We start from the raw sequence: 22,085 nt of genomic DNA, 5'->3' as shown, positions 1-22,085 counted from the left end.
GATGCCCCCCTCCTGGCCTGGCTCTACCCACCTCACGAAGGGCCCTCCTCCCTTTCCTGAGGTGGAAAATATTCCAGATGCCTACATGCCCTCTAGGCTAGCAGCCGCCCCTCCACTCTCCTCCTCCTCCTCCGAGGCAGGGGCTCCACAGGAGCAGCCTCCCACCCCCAGCCAGAAGGCTTGGCAGACACCAGGAGGGCCCAGCTGCTGCCTGGGAACTGGGGCGAGGGAGAGAGCCAGGACGGCAGCCGCCAGGCGCACTGCCCCAGTGTCTGGGGAAGACAGAGCAATCCAGAGCTCTGGGCATGGGTGGGGGGAGTGCGCATGCACACCGGGGGGGGGGCTGCTGCACAGGCCCAGGGCCTCACTTGGCGGGGGGGGGGGGGCATGGCCAAGAAGAGGGCAGATTCTTTCCAGTTCTGCTGAGGCCAACAATCACTAGGTGGTCTCCAGCAATGGCTCTTGCTCCTCTTCCGGCCCATGTTGCCTTCATGCTCATTGAAGCTGAAATGGTAGGCTCCTGGGGGCAGAGGCCTTTCTGAAGAGCAATATCCAAGGAGAGCAGGAAGGGCTTGCTCCCGGCCCCTCTCATCCCCTCCACAAACACAGGGAGGAAACTGGCCGGCTGACAGCCCTCCTGGCAGGGGCAGGGAGGCCAGCCCCCTTGACCACAGGGTGCCCCCAACAACTAGGCTGGGGGGAGCTGGGGGAGAGGCACCCTCAGTGCAGACATAAGGGGGCCCGCCTGGGCTGGAAAAAGCGGGAGGGGGGCACACCCTCAACCAGACCCTTGGAGGAGCCAGGAAGAAGGGGAGATGCCCTGGGGGGCCTCCCAGTCCCACCAGGCAGACCAACTCCAGCCCCCCCTCCGCCCGCTCTCCCTGGGCTTCAGCAGCCCCCCCCCCCGTGAGGATGAGGTGAGGCTCCCCTGCAGGGCTGCGGTAACCAGCGCTCTGCTTGGGGCGCTGCACAAGTGCTGCTGCGACACCGATGCCCTGCCCGGGGGGGGGGTGGCTCCGCCCTTGCCTGGAAGAGCCTTGGGCTGTGCTCCCAGGAGCAGCAGGTCCAGGGGAAGACCCGGAAAGGGCTGCCCCGCCCCGGAGCAGAAGCGGGCCAGAGTCACCGCCCACCTGGACTTTGTCCCATGCTCTGAAACAGTCCCAGAGAGAAAAGGGAGGACCGTCCCGCGGGGGGGGGGGGGACGGCAGGAGAGGCAGGCCTCTCAGCAGACGGGGACGTGGGATGATTTTGCCCCACCAGCAAGCTCAGCTGGGACGGAGCCACCTGGGCACCTCCCTCCCACCTGCCGGCTCTGACTCGAGCACGGCCTGCTGCAGAGGAGATGCTTGCGGTGCCTGCCCCACCACGGCCGGCCGGCCAGCCCAGAGAGCAGGGAAAGCGACCGTCCAAGGAGGAAGCCGACATGCAGCCCCCACCTGCAGAGGCAACGGGCTCTTCTTGGGGGGCACGGGGGGGGGAGGCAGGTGGCCGAAGCATGCCGCAGCACTTCTGCAGCCCGACACGTGATGGTCTCTCCTGAGACCAGCTTTGGATGGTGCTTCCCACTTTCAGAGGGACTTGGTTTGAATGGGGGAGGGGTTGTGTGCAGTGCCTATTGGCTTGTGCCTGTGACACTGCCCACTCCGTTCCTAGAGCAACCTCCCCCCCCCCAATTTATGATTTCGTTCCCTTCATTCTGCCACTGTTCTTCTTTTCAGTAAAGTGCAGGCTGAACATTGACACCGACAAATGTGTAGAATTTGCCACAGGAGGCGTTTGGCTGCTCAGTGCGAACAGCCGAGAGCTGATCCAGGGACCGGCTGGCCAAAGCTGGTCTCATGCCGAGGGCGCAAGGCGGCGGCCCCTGGGAGGACTCCGGGAAAGCCCACCAGCCTCCTGCACCCTCAGACGCTCATCCTTTTCCCTTCTCTTTGCTTCAAGTGGGTTTGCATTAGTGCAAATGTAAATTGGGGGGGGGGAGAACGGAAACGGCAACATGAAAAAGAAAAACCAGGGCGGCGTGGGGGGCTGGGATCTTGCGTTTCCCCTCCACAACTCACAGCAGATGAGCCGAGGGTTTCTGGCGCTTCCCTCACTCTTGGCCTGCTGCACTCTGGAGCCAAGTTCTTTTCACTTGCACTTCACTTGAAGCCTCTGCGTACTTTGAAGTCTCTGGCAGTGCACTTCTTCAGCAATACAGCTTTTATTGCATTTCCTATGAATCATTGTTATTAGGGCATTTCTGGGTAATACAAGTAATTGCACACTTCTTCTTTTGGGTCTCTTTAACCCCCCCCCCTTTTTAAACTGGGTGAACTTCTTTTAAGTTAGTGTTTCCGTATTGAATGTCTCTCTCCGCAATTTTACTGGCAAGCAAAGGACTCCATAATCAGATACAAGGAGGCCAGAAAACCCAGACGCAGATGCTTTCTACTTCAGCTCCCCGACTTCCTAAACCCATTCACGGTGGCCTGCCTTGCAGGGCAGTTGTGAGGCTCAGAGATCATGTGCGCGATCTCCAAGAAGATGACCCTGAGGAGTCAGACAGGGCTTGGCCCAGGCGGCAGCAGCAGCCGCCACCCGCCTGACACTCTCCCGATCACACAGCTCAGAGAAAGCGCCTCTGCTTGGCACGTGGACAGTCCCAGACTCTGCAGAGGTCATGTTGCTGGGGTACTGCTGTGCCGACTCCTGGCGCCCCCAGACTAGCCCTGTGGCTCTCTTGGGTAGAAAAGAGGAGGGGCTGCCCAGGGCCCTCTCCTCCCGCGCAGGAGGAGAGGATGATGCCTTCCAGCACCTCCCCAGAGCGCTGCTGCTGCTGCCGCCCCATCGAGGTGTTCCCCATAGTCTACAGGCAAGGCTGAGAAAACTCTGCTGAGCTGGTGGGAGGTGGGGGGTGGGGGGTGGGGAGAGCCAAGTGCCGGTGGCCAGCTGGCACCTCCCCAGAGCCAGCCGCAGGACAGGCGTCCCAGCCACCTGTGTGACCTCCGTGCATGGGCAGAGGCCGGGCCCTAGCCGGCACCCGCGTCAGAGGCGACCCGTGAAGGCATCTGCTGTCCAGAGAAGAGGGAGAAGCCAAGTTGGGCACCAGGCAGGGACTCCCGCGCCCGACTGGCAATGCCCCTCGAGGCTCTTAAGCTCCTGGGAGGAGCAAGGGGCCCTGAGCAGGAGGACGAGGAGGGTGGGCAGCCCGACCCAGAGCTGCCGCCTGCACGGTGCCCAGAGAGCACGGGGCTCCCCCCCCCTCCCCTCTGGGCACCCCCTGAACAGCAGCACAAGCGACACAAACCCGCCGCGCATTTTCAAAGCGGCTTTTAACAGGCCGCCTCCTCGGCTGGGTCTGGTCTGCAAGGAAGCCGCCCACGAGGCTGCCTTTCCCAAAAGGAACGAGGAGCTCAGCCCAGGGGCCCGCTGCCACCCAGCAGGACAAGCCTGGGGAAGAGAAGGGGACGGAATGTGCACACGCCCAGCCTGCAAGCCCTGGCAGGACAGAGGAAGCGGCTCTCCAGAAGCAGCCTGCAGAGACGGCTGCAATCAGCGTCTCCGGAAACCAGCCGGCTTCTCGGCACTGGCTGGGCAGCAGCCCCCCTGCCTCCCCCTTGCGGCCAGCCGCCATTACTGCAACAGAAGCAAACAAAGGAAGGGCAGGCCCCGCGAGTGGGGGCTGCAGGCAGGCGGAAGAAGGGGTCGCCTGCCTCCATCCTGCACGACAGCTGGGCCCTCCTGGCTTCAGGGGGCTGCCCAGATTCCAAAGGCTGCCTCCTCCAAGTCCTGCCCAGAGACCTGTCCACACACACACACAGAGCTGTGCAAGCAAAGGCGCCCCACCCTCTCTCTCTCACTCACACACACACCCCTACCTGCAGCCAGCCACTGGGTGTCCAGCCAGATATGGACACTTTGCAGAACAAACAAACAAGAAAAGCCCATGCAAATATCTCTGGAGGCCACATTGAGCACCAAATGCACAAAGCCGTGGAGAAGCCGTGGGGTGGGGGGGGGGGGGGCAGAGATGTGGGGCGTCTGCCCCTTGGCCCAAACCAGAAGAGGGGGCAGGTGGGTCGAGTGCCCAGGACTGAGAAGTCTCTCCGGTGCCTTGACGCCCTCTGGCATTTTTGGGAGCCCGCTGGGGACAGCCGCCATCCAATCCACACAGATGGACCTCATCTTCAAGACATCAAGGCCCTGCTGCCATCGCACCTCGACAAGTCCTGGGGCGGGAGGCTTCTCCCTCTTGCCTGTCGCTGCTGGGGGGGGAGCGGGGCCTGGAGCAGAGCTTGCGCCTGCTCCTGCCTAGGATCTCTTTGCCCTTCCCTGGCCAGCTGCACCCTCACCCTCACCCTGTTCCACAACCTCCGCCCCTCCACCCCCTCCCGACCTCCGTAGACCAGCAAGCAATAGGGCAAAGAATCTGCATGAGGTCTGTACAGCTCGATGCCCCCCCCCCCACCCCGCGCCCGTCTCCAACGGGGGAAGCCTCAGGAGGAAGTTGGGCCACGGGGGGTGGGCAGGGGCAGAGAGATGGGTGCACCCTCCGGAGTGCTCCCTTTTCAACCACTCCGTACAAGCCGCCATACTTCAATGTGCTCATGCAAAGGAATGAGTGCCTCTGAACATGCACAGAATCATGCCTTTCACTCACCAGGAAACCTTCCTTGGCAAGCTCCTGCCTTCACCTCCCCCAATGGCTCAACGGATTAGGGCTCAAGAAACAGAGGACCTCCTGTGCAGGCAGACCTGCGCCCCCAGGAAAGGGGGTGCTTCATCGTAGAGGGCTCAGAGGGGGCAGGATGCCCAGACCGCATGAAGCCCCTAACTCACTAAAGGAGCAGGGGAGAAAGCGTTGTGGGGGGTGGTCTCTCTATTGTCTAAGTGGAGCCCAGGACAAGCCCTGCCCTCAATGCAAAGGCTGCAAAGAAGGGAAGAGTACCTCTGATCACATACAGAGTGCCTTTGCCTCCCTATACAGCAACCAAGCTCCCTTCTGCCTGCCTGGCACTAGGGAACAGCGAGAGCGTCCCCGCTTGGCCCCCTCAGTCTAGCTGGACCCCTCTGCACCTCCCTGGCCATGCCAGCCTCCCCACCCCGCTGAAGCCCTGGGCTCTTTCCAGGTACCACTTTTGCAAAGGAATCCCAGATCGGCACATCCCACCGGCATGCTGTGGCCATTCCCCCAACTACCTGCCTGCAGCTGGACGGGAGAAGCTCCTGCCAGGATGAATCTGCAGAGGGAGGCTTGCCCCACTGGAGCCCAGGGGCTGAGGAAGCCACACTCTGCTGCTGGTTCCGAGAAGCCACAACGCGGCTTCCTCAGTTCATTCCTGCACTTGATGTGACAGACCCCTCCTCTCTGTCCTGGACGGAAGTGGTCAGCAGAGCCTCAGCAAGCCCTTGGGAAGCTGCCACTTCTTATCACCTCCTTCCATTCAAAGTCCAGCTGCTGAGTCGCATCTTGCAGAGTGTAAAGTCATATTTGAAGCACGCCTCACACAATGCATGACCAACCTGTGGAATCCTCTGCCACGAGGTGCAGTGATGGCCAGCAGCCTGGATGCCTTTGAAGGGGGCTTGGACAGATCCATGGCTGGGGGCCAGCCTCAGAGGCACGATGCCTCTCACTCCCAGTTGCAGGGGAGCAACCGCAGCAGGAGAGACAGGGCGCGCATTGCACACAGCTCTGGCCTGAGGCATCTGGTGGCCACTGAGGGAAGTGGGATGCTGGACCGGACGGGTCTCCTTGGGCCTGATCCGGCTGGGTTGTGCTTCTGTCCTGAAAAGGAAAGACATTGGCCTCTCCCTGGCCACCAAGGACCCTTCTCCCTCTCTCAGGCAAGAGCTCTTCCAGCCAAGGCAGAGGCCCCCGGATTGGTTTGGGGCCGGTTCAACGTCGCCTCCTCCCGGATCCCTTTCCGGGCCCAGCCGGGCACTCTGGGCCACATGCCAGCCGGGCCACTGCCAAGGCCCTCCAAGGCAGGCAGGGTGGGGTGGGAAGGGGCAGGCAGGGAGCTCCGCTCTCCCCGCTGGTGGTGTCCTGCCACCCGAGTCTCTGGGCTGGCCTTCAGCCAGGCGGGACGCAGGGCCCCCTCTCCTCACCGGGCTCTTCCCAAGCAAGGGAGGCCTTCCCTGCCGTTGCCGAGAGGAGCAGCAGCAGCAGCAGCAGCGTTTCTAAGCCAGACTGCCCCACAGCGGATCCCTGCCAGACGTGGCGACTGACCCGCCTTGCAAAGAGCCCAGGCGAGATGAGCAGGCTGTCCTTCTAACACAAGCTCCAGCCACACGGGGCTCTGGTGGGCATCTCCCAACGAGCAGCTCCTCGGGACGCACGGGGAACACTGCCTGCCCACCCCAAGCCCGCCTGGCAGCTCCGGGGCCCACAACACCACCCCACACCTGGCAGGGAAACAGGAGTTCCAGCCCGGCTCACCTTCCATGCTCTTGCGCAACGGAGAGTAAATGCATCTCTCTCTCGTGCGCACACAGACTGGGGAGGGCGTGGGCATGTGCACGTTTGCAAAATGCCAGAAGAGAACCAGCTGAACAAATCGCTAGGCAAGAAGCTCCCTCCCGCCCCCGCCGCTGCCCCATACGCTTCAGGCAATCTTTGTTTATGTGAAAATTCCCAAAGCTACCAGCAAGCGCTCCATTATCTGGCCTGAACGGAAGAGCAGCCGCGCCAGAGCAGCCCAGAGCAACATCTGCCCCAGCACCCTGTTTCCAACAGGGGCCAGCAAAATGCCCCCGGGGACCCACAAGGAAGCCACCAGCCCTCCTCCTCTGTCCTGCCTTAAGGCAAGCCTTCCTTGCTCTCTTGCTATTGCGCTGCTCTTTGAAGCCGCTTGAGGCAGGCGGAGAGGAACTGTCACCATGCAAAGGGAAGGGGGCCAACGGGGGGGGGCGCGACTATCAGCAACCCTAGTGTCAGCTGCCACCTTCTGCCTAGACTCCTCCTGGAAACAGCACCATGCAGTGGCATAAAGGGGGGCGGAGGCTGCCAAGAGGACCCCCAGGAAGACGGCCGGGGGAGCCAGCTTCATGTCCCGCACCCTCCCAAAACCTGGAGCCAAACACTGTGCAAGAGCACGTCAGCCGAGTAATGTTGTGTCTGCACAAAATGCAACATCTGTGCCATCTCTCTTCCACAAGAGCATGCCCATCAGGAACAAGGGGCTGTTGTGTGTTGCAATTTGTGCACAGGCAGCTAGGCGGGCGCACTCCTGAGCAGCACACCAGCCTTTCCCCGCCACAGTAGCGGAGGCTGATGCAGGAGCCCTGCAGGCCCCCGTCCAGCTGCGCCCAGAGCGAGGGTCCGATGGCTTGCAAGGCTTCCTGAAAGGGGTCCAAAGGGGTCCTTAAAACGCGAGCAGATTCCCAGCATGCGTGGAGTTGCCAGCGGCCACGTCCATGCAACGCCCGGGGCGCCTGGGTTATCCGCCTCCCCGGCGATCCCTTTGCCCAAGAACAGACTTCAGAGTGAGGCAGGCATCGCTTCAGGGAGCAAAAAGGCCACAGCACGGAGGGTGTGGAGGAAACACCGACGCCTGCTGTGGGCAAAGAAAAGGGGAGGGGAGCACTCCCAAGGCAAAGCGCCTGGGGGCGGGGGGCAGTGTGCCCTCGAAGGCGTGCGCGCTCCCGTTTCCGGATGTCCACTCAGGTCATTTCAGATCCCGCTCAGGCCGAATCAAGAAAGCCCCACTCTGAATGCACAGGGGGCGCACACACGGCCGCAACACTGCCGCCCAGGACAAAACTCATTCCGCACACAGAGGAGAAAAATTGGGGCGGGGGTGGGGGGGCAGGCAGAAGAGCAGCAGCCTCAAAGCTGCTTCTGGGGAGGGGCTGGGAGCCGGCAAGGAACTCTCGGGCTTCTCTCGCTGGATGGAGCAAAGCGACGCACCCACAGCCGGGGGGGGGGGGTTACACACAAAGAATGACGGGGACATCTGACTAACTGAAGCCGGGTTCTTTCTTTTTTTATTTTTAAGATGAGGTGATTTGTTTTTTAAGAAGATTAAGGTAAGCATTGAAAATGATATCCAAATTTAGTATCAAAAATTGTGTATAGAACAGAATGGAGAACTGGGCTGAAACAAGATGAAACGCAAGATTTAACGTACTGCCGCTTGCTGTGTTAACAGGCCGTGTGGGGGGAATTCCTACGGTAGAACGTCTGTGTCCCTGTGGGTTGTGGGAAGTGGGAGCCTCGATCCAGGTTTTTCGGGGATGCAACATCTAGAATGGGTGACACGGTGTATTTATTCAGCCACTGCTTATGGTGTCTCCTGGGAGGTCTTTGGGGTTCTGTGCAAATCTTATAGTAGCCAACACTAGACCCCACGTTACAGGGAAAGCAACTAGCTTTCTCATTCCGGCCATCAAGGTACGTGGCAAGCTGGTATAATCCTGTACTGAATTATTCCGAGTCAATCTTTATCAGGGTGGATTTGATTTAAATCAAACTGATTTAAATCACGATTTAAATCATGATTTAAATCACTAGCAGGGTGGATAAAAATCAAAAAAATCCAATTTAAATCAAAAAAATCCGATTTAAATCAAAAAAATCGGATTTTTTTGATTTAAATCGGATTTTTTTTATTTTTATCCACCCTGCTAGTGATTTAAATCATGATTTAAATCGTGATTTAAATCAGTTTGATTTAAATCAAATCCACCCTGATCTTTATATTTCTGACTGCCCTGTAGTTTCTTATATTGTTTTAACTACAGACTTTTAAATTTACAAAAAATTAATGGCTGTGGCTAAACAGAAAAAATTAACAAAATGAAATTCAACGGAGACAAACACAAAGTTCTGCACAGGAAAAAATCACGCACACAAATGCAGAAGTATAGGATGGGGGGGGCGACACCTATCCCAGCAGCAGGTCCTCCTTCTGAAAAGGATCTCAGGACTGCAGTCAGTCACAAGCTGAACATGAGTCAGCAGCGTGACGAAGCTGCAAAAACAGCACATGCTCTTATCTTGAAAAGCCATAATTCCACACGCTCCAGCCCTCATTTAAAAGACCATTTCCAGTCCTGGGCACTTTGAGAAAGATGCAGGCAGGTTCAGAGGGGAGACTTGATCTCAGGTGCCCTGAGGGCAGGATTAGACCTCATGGGCCTAAGTTACAAGAAAGCAGATTTGGGTTGGACATTAGGAGGAAGTCCCCAATGGAAAGAGCGGTTTGGCACCAGAGACCTGAGCAGGGCAGGGCAGGCCCACACTCCCTCCCTCCCTCGAGACCTTCCAGCCACCTGCTGGGGTGCTCTGGGTGCCCTGAGCAGGGGCTGGACTAGATAACCTCCCAGACCCCTGCCAACTCTAGGAGTCTAAAGCATGGATAATACAAAACATGCGACAAACTGTGTTTTTCCTCTATAAAGTACACGAAGTGGAAGGCTGCTTTTCTACATTCAAAGTTTTCAAAAGAACATGGAGGAAACAGCTGACCCCTGGGAAGGAGCACTATACATGGCTGACAGGGTGGCCACGTCCTGCACGGATTCAGAAGAACCTAAGAACCTAAGCCCTGCTGGATCAGGCCCAAGAAGGCCCATCGCGTCCAGCATCCCAATTCTGTGGGCTTCCGGCTGGACCACGAGACCCACCGGTCACTACTGCCGCGAGGGCCCCAGAAACACCACCCTGAACATCCCCAGAGTCCATACGGGGGACCCCGAACGCCTCGTTTCATTTCCAGTTCTCCAGCGAAGAATCCTTATGATTCCATTGGCTAAGCGTCGTGGACGGTGACTCATATATGTATAGATGGCCTCACTCATTCACCCACTGACTCTGAAACGAACTCTGAGAACAAACCACGGAAGACCTTGCCCGATACCTTCCGACAACCTTTGGCAGTTTTCTCAGGTACTTTTGCAGACAAGAAGTCCAGACTTCCACTGAAAGCAACAAACAAGCTATAGATCACTGCATTTCAATCCATGTCAGATTTCCATGAAAATTGCTGAAGAAATCGGAAAAACACGAGGAAGTTTAATTGCTGGATACATAAATGCATCTTTCTAAACACCGAAACTCTGCTGCACACCAACCAGCGGCCGCTGAATGGAGAGTGCATGGTTATTTTGTCGAGCAAGAGGAATACTTGCAAACTGCAAGCCTGTTGTGTGTGAGTGTGTGCATGTGTGTGTGCGCGCGCACACACAGACAGGTTTGTCCAGTAATCCCCCAGCTCTTGCTTTGGGATCGTTCTGGACACTTGGGTCTTCAGAGCGGCCATCTTGTGCACACAACACCCGTGTGTCTCATGGAGAAGGATCAGCCTTGCCCTCTGCTGAGCACCGTCTTTCTCTGTGGGGCAGCAGTCAGACCTGTGAGCCCTCACCGGAGGGCAGTGCAGCCCAGACACCGCTTTGCCTCTTGAGCCTGCTCCGTGCATGAGCTGCCCCTCAAGAGAGGAAGGCTTAGAAGAAGCTCAGCTCCAGACAGCCCGCCCGGGGAGTCTGGCTCATTCTTCCCTCTAACAGGGATTCCCAGCTGCTGTGCTAGACTACAACTCCCAGCATCCCCAGCTGCAACGGCCTTTGGCTGGGGATGCAGGGAGCTGTAGTCAACAACGTCTGGGAATCCCTGCTAGAGGGAAGACCGGTCTGGCTCCATTTCCATCCTCACCCCTCTTGGGAGAGCAAGTGGACAAGATTCGGGGGGGGGGGCCTTGCTTGCCAGAGGCTTCTCTGAACTCCTCCACCAAGCCTTCCTTACAGGGGGACTCACCGTTGCAATTCACCACCACCACCCAAACAACCTCCAGATGGCCCAGATCCAAGGGGGAAAGAGGAGCAGCACACTGCATTTGGGATCATTTCACTCCAAAATGACAACAGAGCAATCGCTGGAATCTCTTTCCAAAAGGGGAAAAAACACCCTATTTCGTAAGGCTTCCTGCCACGAACTTCCAAGACGGTGGCACGCACATGCACCCACACCCTTGCCTGGATGGCTCCTTCTGGATCAAGCACCACCCGCCCCACCCTTGCCTGAGAGCAAACCAACGAACTTTATGAAATCCTTTGCTGTTTAAAACATGCGACTGGAGTCCTTCAAAACAGACAGTCAGGCTACTTGCTGCGCCAACCTCTCAAGGCCGCTCTGGGAATCTGGGGCACTTCCAACACCAGGCAAACGACTTCCAAGTGAATCGGGACTGAAGTGTAACTGGCACCCTGGCCCGAATAAGAGAGACAGGACTGCACCCTCTGCCCGCCTCCCCCCCCCCAACTTCTGCATAGGTGGCGCATGGACCACTGTCTTCAGAGCGCCGTGCTCCTCCGAGGGCATTTCTTCACCACGGGCAAATCCTAACAGGCTGCCACACTTGAAGCCAGGCTCCTCTATTGACCCAAGTGGCGCAGACAGAATGCGCTTGGCTGAAACGAACGCTATCCGCAGGACAACTCTTTGCTCGGAGTGCCACCCAACACCCCCCTTTTAAAAAGGAGTTCTGGGGAGACGCCCCCTGCCTGATCCAGCAGTCTGGAGGGAGAACCAAGACGCTCACAACAGCACCCTGCGTGCGGCAGGGAGGAATTGGGGCCAGTTGCACCCCTTGCCCAATTAAGACCACAGCGCCATTGTTTTAAGAAGCACATTCAGTTCCATGGAGGCTAGTGGACTGGATTTCTCCCTTAACGTCCGCTCCCATCCCCAGATGCCACTCAAGCCCCAGAGCTCTCCCCACCTGCAGGCCTCCCGTCACCACACCCGGCCTTAAGACACCGGAGAGCAACACACACAGCCGCAGAAGCGGGCGGCAGAATCCCAAGGCGCTGAACTGGCCGCCAGTGGGAAGGGGTGTCCTTTAAAAATAAAAACAAAAACTTCCAAACAAATTCCCTGCATCTCTCTCTCTCTCTCTCTCTCTCACACCCCCACCCAAGCACCCAAGGGAGGAGGTTTCCAGCCCAGCCCCACTCCGCTTCATGCTACTTTCCCATCAGTAAGTTCAGAAGCGGCATCACCATGTGGTACAGTCCTTTCTAAAGCCCAGAGCTCTACCACCTCATTCCGCTACATGTGGCAATCAGGCTGGATCTAGAGGACTAAAACATAACAGCTCTTCTGCACATCCAAGAGGGAAAGAATTAGTTTCAGAGCGATTCAGGAGAGGAGGAAGGGATCTCTCATGCTGGTTAGAGGGAGCTTCTGAAAGAGACGCACCCAGCAGGATTTTGACTGGGACCTCAGAAACATTGTGACCCCTGTAAAGGATGGTTGGGGAAAGAGACAGAGCTCTCTATCCAAAGGTTACCCCCCCCCACGTGCATTGGGGTGGGGTGGGGGATCCACTCAGCCCCATCAATCCAATTCAGACTTAGAAAGAGTCTGGAAAGCTTCTTCAGGTGTACCATGCAGGTGGTATTATTGTTGTTGTTGTATTATTATTATTATTATTATTATTATTATTATTATTATTATTATTAAATTTCTATACCACCCTTCCAAAAACGGCTCAGGGAGATAACAAATAAATAAGATGGATTCCTGTCCCCAAAGGGCTCACAATCTAAGCAGAAACATAAGATAGACACCAGCAACAGTCACTGGAGGTCCTGTGCTGGGGATGGATAAGGCCAGTTGCTCTCCCCCTGCTGAATAAAGAGAATCCCTACGTCAAAAGGTGCCTCTTTGCCCAGTTAGCAGGGGTCATGCCATCAGATTCACTGCACTGCCCTCTGGACCCCCCACACCCTCAAAGAAAAAACCTGGATGGGGAAAGACCTACCTGATCACCAATCCCACAACCATTAGAAGGAAGACGCCTCCAGGTGCTCGTCAGCCGCAGCTTGAAAAGCAACTGGGAATTCAGTGGTGCAGAACTCCCAATGCTGAGAAGTTTTGCATGCACCCGTTAAAGCTACAACCAGGAGAGTGGCGGTGTCAGACTGTGGCAGCAAGCACAGCGAAGGGTTTTATGCCACGTTAAAGACCCCTAAATGCCTGGGACCACTTGTTCTTTAACTGACCGCATCAGTACTTTCAGAACCACCGTGGAGATGACGAGCAGCCCACGAAAGCAGGCCGGGCAAGTAGGCTAGCTAGAACCAGCTGGAAGGGGCTGTCCTGAAAGGGCCCTGAAGAGAAAAGCAGAGGCAGCCGTGCATCCGTACAGGGTGCAGAAGGGCCCCACCCAAACACAACGGCATGTTTCTTCTATACGGGGCAGATGTCGAGGCTCCAGACACATGGTTTGGTTCACTCCAGGCTGCTGAGGGAGCCAATCTATAGCCACCATCCCAAGCACGACTAGTACATACAGGGGAAGTCCCCAGAGAGGCAGGCTTCCAAGGATCACTCTGCAAAACCGACATTTTTAGCAAGACAAGTGACTGCATGTGACAAATCCTTCTTCAGAAAAAAGAAAAAAAATGGAGATGAGGCGGCTCATTGTCCACCTCATCCCTAATGAAATACTTTGAGGAGCACTGAATTCCAGCCCGAAATTAATTTTCCAACCCTGACTTTGTTTGGAATGTTTTCTTTTAACAAGCGCAGCAGAAGCCCACCGGGACCACTATTTCTCTGACATTACAGCAAAGGGATTTTAAGCAAGACTTTGCCACCAAGTTTCACTGCACGCCTCCAAGGTACTTCAACACACACCACCCCCTAAAACCAACAACTCACGTCTGGAGCACAAAGATCCCTGGAACCACAGGAGCAGCAGCCCCCTTGCAAGGCTGAGGGAGACCCCCCCCCTCACTCCCTCCGGCAGACGCAGCCCAGCAGAACTCCCCAGACTAACATGAAAGACAACGGCTGCTCCTGCTCCGTGGCTGCTCAGAAGGCAGAACAAACTGTCTGCATTTCAGTGAACAACTTCAGCAACAATTTGAAATTTCTTTCCCGGCAGCTTCACAAAGCAAAAAAAAAAAAAAGGCATTTTAGATAGATAGATAAACAGATAGATAATTTTTTATTTTATTTTTTAAAGAAAGCCGTTAGCAAGGCTGGTCTAAAACCAGAGTGGGAAAGGTCCATTTTCATTCCCTGCTCTGCCAAAGCAATACTCACTCCTCCACCTAGCAAAGAAGCAACACTGTTCTTCTAAATGAAAGATTTAAGAGGCTGTGACACTGCAGGAATATTAGTAAGGAAAAGTGGTTCCTTCCACCCGATATTTAACCTGACAGGGTCTCCCTTTGGTAGCCAAAGGGCTATTTTAAGCAAAGCTGCTCCTTCCCGGGAACAACCGGAGACGTTTGGATAGAGTTGTATCCTCCTCCTGCGGTGTGTGCAGAGCGGCAACCTGACAAGGTGGAAGCAAAAGGAAAGGCAGGGAGGAAAGTGGAGAACTGACTGCCAGCGACACCCTCAAGGCCATATGGCCCAAAGTGTGACACCACTTCCCAGGAGCAAGTGGCTGCTTCTAAAGGGCTCGCCAATTTATTCTGAAAACAAGCATTAAATTGGAACGCTTGTGAGGGCAGCAGGAGAAGGGAGCGATAAGGCGGAATAAGCACGGAGGAAGGCTCCGATGAGCGAGAGGATTCTCCAAGATTTGTCCTGAACCGCTCCCATCATCATCATTCAAAGGGGCCTGGGAAGAGGAACAAACCCTGACAGACCAAGTGGAACACAGGCCGGGGGGTTTCGCTAGCTCGTGAGCCTCTTTGCAGAGCTCCGCAGCAACTCACACACACACACAAGAGATGCAACTCTCCTCTATCCATTACAGCATCTGTGTCGGCCCAACATCTGCGGGAGCATCAACACCTTACCCACTGCCGACCAAATGCTTTTATGGGGAATGGGCCAGCTCTCCAACACAAACTGCAAGCCCGTGGAGAGACTGTTTCCTCGCAGGCAGCTGCCTCTGACTCCTACGGAGACCAGCAACAGGGGCCATAGTAGCCACGATTGGGGGGGGGGAGGCAAGGACTCAGCAACAGCACATTTTCTAAGCCAGTCAAGGCCCAAGAACAAAGAAAGGGTCCTCTTCTCTCCGTGTAGTGCCAAGGAGAAGGGTGACGCAAGACCCCCCACCACCACACAGACACACAGACACCCCTACCTGTCCTGCCAGGCTCCTCGGCCTCCCTGAAGTCCCAATCCTCACCAGGCGCATGTCAAACCACGGCCTACCTTGCCGCCACACTGTAAAGACAGACGACCCATTGGCGGAGCGCAAAGCGGCTTGGATGCTCCCAATGTGCGCTGGAGAGGCCGGCCCTGGCTTTGAAGGAGGCAGTGGCACTCCTTCCAGCTAGCCCACGCTCCCCCGGAACCCCAGCTGATCCGTGTGCCAGGGGCACGGGGGGGGGGGGGGCGGCAGCAGAGGGACCTTCTGGGCCAGCCTCCCTCGGTGGGCGCTTCACCTGCCAGTCTCTGATTCCACCGCACTTGGAACTGCTTCAAGGGGTGAGCTGGCAGGCAGGCAATGGAGGAATTGGGGGGGGGGTCTTTTCTGCATCATTCACCACTGAAACTTTACCTACCAAGCGGGCAGCAGAGATGACGGGGCGGCTTTGTTCTCTCTACCTCTTCAGCTCAGGAGTGAAAAGATTCTGCCAGCTCCCCTGTGGGTGGTTGGCGGGCTGGGGAGAGACCTCTCTGAGCAGGAACAACTTATGCAGAGACTACAAAGAAGGGGAGAGAAAAGGCCCAACACATCAAGGCCACAATCTGCAGAGGCACAAAGGAGCAGCTCCTGAGGCAGGCCAAAGCGAACACCCCCCACCCCACCCCCAGCATACATCACACCTGGCACCCACTTCCCACCGGCAGCCATTTGTCTGGGGACTTGCCGTGTTCCCTCTAAGGCCTGCCTGCACTCACAAGTTTTAAAATGTCCGCTCAGTTCATTTGGGATCCCACTCAGATTGAAACAGGAAGGCCCCACTCTGAATGCACATGGTGCGCACACACACTGCCACCCGATCCTGCCACCCAGAACAAAACTCATTCCCCAGAGATGGGAAATATTGGACTCCACCGTCGGGGAGTCCAAAAGAGCTCGCGAAACGGCAGCCTTCCGCCTCCCATCCTTCCTTTCCAAGAATGGCGACACCACTTTGCCCCAACGACTGGAAACTCAGGGCAGCACCTTCTCCTTGGGAGGAGGAAGCCGTCCGTCCGAGAGAGAGCAAGACAAGAGAGCCACAGCCAGAGCGAGTGGGAGCCTCCTTTCTAGAGAGATGCCTCCCAACCCTCCTGGGCCCTGGACATTTCGCACGGAAGGATCCGAGCAAGATGTGGCCCAGAAAGAAAGCGGCCGTCGCCTTTCCGGTGGGGACATCTCGCTCGCCCACTGCCAAGGCTGCCCAGTAACATGGCCGCACCAGGAGGGGACACATTTTCACTTCCCCAAGAGAACAGGCAGTTAAGGACAGCTTCTCGCTTCCTTGCCACAGGCTGACTGACCCGCCTTCCATCTACCCACCAGATCTATAAAAGGAGGCTCGCCAGCCATTTCTTCGGGAGGGAACTTCCCTGCTTCACACAAGCACCTCTACAAATATCTCCCAACAACCGAGTTGAAGGCTGCACATTTACTGCAACGCTCAAGGCCAGGAAACAATTCCGTCCCCAATTATTTGAGCTGACAAGAATAAGCAACATTTTTCTCCTCCTCTCCCACTGATCAGGGTGTTTGTTTTCCTAACGGACAAAGCTTAAAGTGGCAAGCCACTGTTTCCAGCTTCCTATTCCCCCCGCCCAAGTCCCAGGGCACAAATGCCATTGGATTCTCTCCCCTTCACTGGAGACAGCCAAGCTGAAGCCAACAGCCTGTTTTAAGAAGAAGAGGGAAGGGATAAGATAAACAAACCGTCAGATTTACACGATAAAGCCCAATGAGGCCAGCTACTCAAAACATCCTGATGTAATCAGTCTCCTAATGTCTACACAGTTAATTAGCACTCAAATTGGGAATCTAAACATCTCCAAAAACTTTTACTTTCCCAACTGATGGATCCACTCGGCAAAAACAGCAGCTATTGTTCATAGTTTTAAGCTAAGCATGCATTGAAGTTCCATTTAATCTAAACGTAGTAGTAACTGCTGCAAAGGTCGCTCTCCGAGGCAGGGGGCTTGAGGAGGCCCAGGCAAGCAGGCGCCCCCCCCCCAATGCATCGCAGGAGGAAAGAGGTGCTGGGCCCTGGCACCCGATGCTAGGAGCATGAAAGATGCATGCATTTCTGACGTTCGCTGGTAACAAGATCTGGACTCTTCGGTTCCAGAGCCATCGGGTGCAAAGCCAGAGACCAGTTTTGCGTCTCTCTTAGAAGCCTCCGAAATCAATCACACCTCTCCTAGAATGTTCTTGCCCCAAACAATCCAAAATAGTATCTTTCTCTCATTCAGCTGTATAAAGAGCACTTCACAAAACACAAGGGGCCAAAAACCCTAACCCAAGACCCTGCCCCACATTAGCTCACAATCCCAATTCCAACCACAGGGAGGGAAGAGAATGAGGCTCCTGGTCCAGGATGTGAAAGCACAAAGTTTGCGCTGAGAACTTCTCTGCTGGGGCAAGCCCTGATGCAACTACAAAGATGTTCAGACTGCTTTTCAGCAAGAGTGGAGAAGAGCTGTAACAAACAGTTTATATAGAAAACTAACCAATATGATGGCTCCCACACACACACACACACACACACACACAGAAGCCACAGGGCAGCCACCACGTTGCTGGCTTTGAAGAGGGCCGGCTGCTCTGCCCCCGCCCGCCCCGCCAAGGTGCCTCCTCTTTGCCCAGGGGAAGAGAGGGAGCCAGTGGAGGGCTGGGGGTCCTCTGGGGCAACTCCCGGGAGGGGCTCCCGGCAGACTGAGCCTCCAGCCCAGACCCCGGCGGCTGGCTCTGCTAGGCTGGCCTTTGCACGCCAGCAAGGGGCTCCCCCGTCCAGGCAGGCCAGGGCCGGTGAGTTCCCGATACAGGGAGCCGGGGGGAGCGAGAAGCTGGGCTGGAGGAGAGAAAAGCACCATCCCCGTCGAAGCCGCTTCCCTCAGCCCGGCTTCCTCCCGCTCCTGAGCGCGGGCCTGCCGCGGGGGCGCTGCGTTTCACAGGCGGCATCTTTGGCCAGCGAAGGGCAGCCGAGTGAGCGGGCGCCAGACAGAGGGCAGCCGACTCCCGCGGAGCCCCGGCATCCTCCTCCCTTGGTGACTGACTTTTCCGGAGTGCCGGCAAAGGGCCGTCTCTGGGGCAGGTCCGCGGGCGGGAGCCGGGGCTTGGCTTCTGAAGCGCTGCCCTCCTGGGCCAGCCTCCGTTGCCCCCACAGGCAACCAGAGCGGGAGAAGGCCGGGCGCGGGGCTCCCTCTCCGGCAGCACTAACAGGAGGGCGGGGAGGCGAGGCTGGAGACTCTCCCAGCCGGGGGCCAGCAAGCACACCCCGCCTCGGCCAGGCCAGTCAGGCGTCTTCGCTCGCCCGGACAGACACCCTGAAGCGGAGGGCCCGGAGCGGGGAGGGGGCTCACCCGGATCTCCCTGGCCCAGAGAGGCCCGTGGCGGGGTGGGGGCTCACCACGCGAGGGGGGTCTCTGGCCCGCCCAGCCGCGCTGCTTTCTGCCTTTCTCTGCTGCACAAAGGGACGGGAGCTGGGAACCATCTGCTGGCCACCCAAGGCCCATCTTGGCGGCGGCGGCGGCGGCAGAATGCCTTGGCCGCCTATTTTTAAAGCGAAGGAATGGAAGGGACCTAAAGATAGAGACTGCACCGTACGAGGCCCGGGAGTGGTGCTAGAGTTACAAGCCCAAATCCAACTGAAGGGAAGGCGAAGGGGGGGGGGCGGAGAAGACACACACACACACCCCCCCGCGCGCGCGCAATTTAACCACTGAGCTGTGCCCGTTCTGGAGGAAGCCCGTCCCAAGGCCGGCGAGGAATGCGCCGCCAGCCGCCCTTCACCTCCCCGCCGGCCCCGCTCCATCCAGAGAGATTCGCAGCAGAGCCACCCGCGGGGCCAGCCACGCAGGACTTTCCCGAGGTCCGCCCGAAGGGCGAGAAGGTGGCGAAGCGTCTCCTCCGAGCCCCGGGGAAAGCCTCGGGCGAGGGGACGCTCCCTACCCCGCGGCGGGCTCCCGGGAGGGCATCCCCGCCGCTCACGCGCTCTCCGCGGGCCCAGCCCTGGCGGCTCCCTCGGCGGCGGGCCAGAGCGCGGCTGCGTCCCGGAGAACGCCCCGCCGGGCCAGAGTTCTCCGGACTGGGGGCAGCTGCCTCTTTGGCGACTGGGGCTGGAGCCACCCGCCACTCCTCCCCTCGCAGGGCTCTCCCTTCGTCCCGCCTTCAACGTGCTGCCGAGGGGCCGCGCGACACTGCTTCCGAAGCCGGGAGCGACCCCGGAGCGCTCCCTCGCTCCCTCCCTCCCCGCCCGGAATCAGGAGGACGACGGGGCGGCCCGGACGGATCCCTCCCAGCCCTGCTGACCCCCTTCCCCGGACTCCTCGGGAAGGCACCCCGTAGCGCACCGCCTGTGCCCCCTCCCCCTCCGGTCCGGGCATCCCGCGGGTCGCCCTCTCGGACAGCGCGCAAGAGAACTGCGGCACGTACTTGGAGTTGGCCGAGCTCCAGGACACCGGATCCAGGTTCTTGGCGAGCAGCGGCGGCACCAGCCGGCACAGGGCGAACAGCAGCCCCAGGAGCCCCCGGCGGAGGTCGGGGAGCCCCGCCGGCCGGCCCATCGTCCTCCTTCTGCCCCAGCCCCGGCAGGCGGGCGGGCGGGCGAGCGAGAGCGGGTGCGGCGGCGGCGGCGCTTAATCCAATCCGCGGCGTTGAACAAAATCCTCCCGGCGGAAGCGGCTTCAGCTTCACGGAGCTCCCATTGTAAGTGCCGGGCTGCGCCCCCGACGGGCGGGCCGACCGACGGCGCCTCTCCAAGCTCGGCGGCGGCGGCGGCTCCTCCTGCCTTCGGCCGCCGGGCTTCGGGGCGCTGGGCGCTCGGGGTCCCTGGGCTGGAGCTCCCTGCAAGCAGCGCCCCGTCCGCGCTCCGGCTCCTCCTCGCAGCGCAGCAGCCCCGTCCGCCGCAAGGGAAGCAATCCACGGGCGCGGGGCGGCAGCAGCAACACCTCCCGACACGTCTTCTTCGGCGGCCCAACTCCCACTGCGCTGGCTCAGCCCGGCCGCGCGCTCTACTCCCCGCGCAGGCGAACGCGAAGACAGCCCGGAGCCGGCGGCCAATGGCAGAGCTGCGCGGAGGGGTCCTCGCCGACCGGCCAGCCTGCTCAGAGAAGGGGCGGGGCGGCTGGGGAGGGAGGGAGCCGGCCGGGGCCGCGCGCGCGCACACAGGGTGGGAGGGGAACTGGCGGCGGCGCGCCCTGTGTGCTCCCCTGTCTGCTGCTGCGCTGCGGAGAAGCGAAGAGCCGCCGTCGGGCCAGCCCGGTCCTCGGCATGGCTCGCCGGGCGGTGCGCGGGGGCCCGGTGAGTGCAGAGAGGCTGCTGGCTGGGCCCCCTCGGCCTGGGCCCCACTGCGCACAGCCTGCCTCAGCAGCCCAAGTGGTCTGGGACCGCGCCGGCTGCGGAATCAACCCCGGGAGGAGAGCAGCACAGCCGGGAGTGGTGCCGAGCCGGGGCCGGCCACGGGATTGGCCCCCACGCGCGCGCGCGCGCCCCACCAGCGCTTTTCTTCCTGCCAGGAGGCCAGAGCCGCGGCCGCGTGTGCAGCGTCGCCACAGAGCCCAGCTCTGCGAGGTGGCGGGCAGCTTGGGAGGCGGCGGCGGCGGCGTCCGAAGGGGCAGGCTCTCCGGGCCACTGGCGGAGACGCGTGCCGGGACCGCCGGGCGCCAGCTCCGGGTTCCGCCGCCGGGGTAGCAGCAACGGGAGTTCCGAGGGACGCCGGCACTTGAGGGTCGCCTCGCAGGGATCCTGGGCTCGGGCTCCGACGCGCCGCCTCGCCACCTCCACGCTTCTCCGCGGCCCTCGGTGGTGGTGTGCCGCTTTGCAGCAGGACGGGCCAAAGCGCCAGCCGGGAAGCGGGTGCCTGACTGTTTGTCTCAAAGGAAGCAGGACCCCCCCACACACCCCTCGAGGGAGCACTCAGATGCTTCTCCGGCGTCCGACGAGGCCGCCTCGCTGAGGCCTTCGTGTGGCGCGCGTGAGCGGACAGCCCGCGCTCCCTTTCGCCCTCGACGTGCGCCCCCCGCCAGGCTTCAGGGCCACCGGGGTGGCGGCTTCTCTGCAGCCCGCTCGCTTCCGAGGTGCCCCGCGCGCTGTCCAAGGATTCGCCTGGGGGCGTCATGGGAAGGGCAGGGCACGTCGGGGGCCTTTTGAGCGCTGCTCCTGGCATCTTTCAGCGCAGCTCCCGGCCGTTCCCTTCTGGTCGGACCGGCGGTCGGGGACAAGAAAAGACCCCCGGGGGCCCAAGCCGAGAGGGCAGCTCTTGGGCTGAGACGGCGGGTCAAGGCCACAAGGGGGGGCGCTGTTCCTCCTCCCCCGACGCCTCTAAAACACGCTTCCCTCTCGAATCACGCAAGATCTTTGCTCTGGTGGCAGGGAAGAGGACACCCCCACCCGCCGCGCGTAACCGGTTCTTGGGCGACTTGCAGCGCTGCGGGCGGGGAGCGGGTTGCAAAGGAAAACCCTCTTTCTGTCCTGGCCTGGGGGTTGTTGGAACGGAAGCCTAAGATCCGAAGGCGGGGGGGGGGGCCTCAGTGGCGAGTGATGCGAGACTAGTAGCCCCGCGCCGGCCGGTCTGGGACTCCTCCTTGTTGCCGCTTTCGAAAGAGGACAGACTCGGGACGAGACCCGCGTGGCTCTCTTCCTCTCTCACACACCCCGCGTCCCGTCCCCAACTGGCCGCTGCTCCTCTCCCAAATAAAGCGGCCTTTTGGGAGAAGTTTGTGCCCACCAAGACTGAGACCATTACACTTTGGGAGGCTTCTCCAAGGCCGCCGCCTCGCTTGCGTTTTGCGCGCCGCTGGCTGCCTACCTGGGCTCTCGAGCCCATAGCGCGCCCCCAAAGACCCGGGGAGGCTGTTCTTCTCTCCCCCACCCGGAAAGAAACTTTAAGAAGGCGAAATATATGTGGCGGACTCAAAAATGAAGCAAGAGCTCCCCCTGCTGGTCCGTGGCCGCGCTGCGCGTCTCAGTGCCTTTGCTCGCCCGGCTCCCTCTTAATTAGGTGTGTGA

General features: G+C 59.0%; 1 protein-coding gene across 2 annotated transcripts in view; it reads right to left on the bottom strand.

Moving 5' to 3' along the window:
- Nucleotides 1–19,782, bottom strand: part of EFNB1 (ephrin B1) — an 85,356-nt gene extending 65,574 nt beyond the window's left edge. Inside the window, exon 1 of one of the 2 annotated variants that reach the window (XM_053274088.1) lies at nt 19,512–19,782. In XM_053274088.1, the coding sequence (XP_053130063.1) occupies nt 19,512–19,642 (131 nt within the window). In that variant the 5' untranslated portion in view covers nt 19,643–19,782. Of the gene's footprint in view, nt 1–12,749; nt 12,798–19,511 lie in introns of those variants that run through there. The other variant, XM_053274089.1, reaches the window with a different exon arrangement.
- Nucleotides 19,783–22,085: the final 2,303 nt, after the last annotated feature.

The sequence above is a fragment of the Hemicordylus capensis genome, chromosome 11 (genome assembly GCF_027244095.1).
Source record: "Hemicordylus capensis ecotype Gifberg chromosome 11, rHemCap1.1.pri, whole genome shotgun sequence".
Lineage (NCBI taxonomy): Eukaryota > Metazoa > Chordata > Lepidosauria > Squamata > Cordylidae > Hemicordylus > Hemicordylus capensis.
The sequence above is the reverse complement of the archived record's forward strand: the minus strand, read 5'-3'. Positions and strand labels throughout refer to the sequence as shown.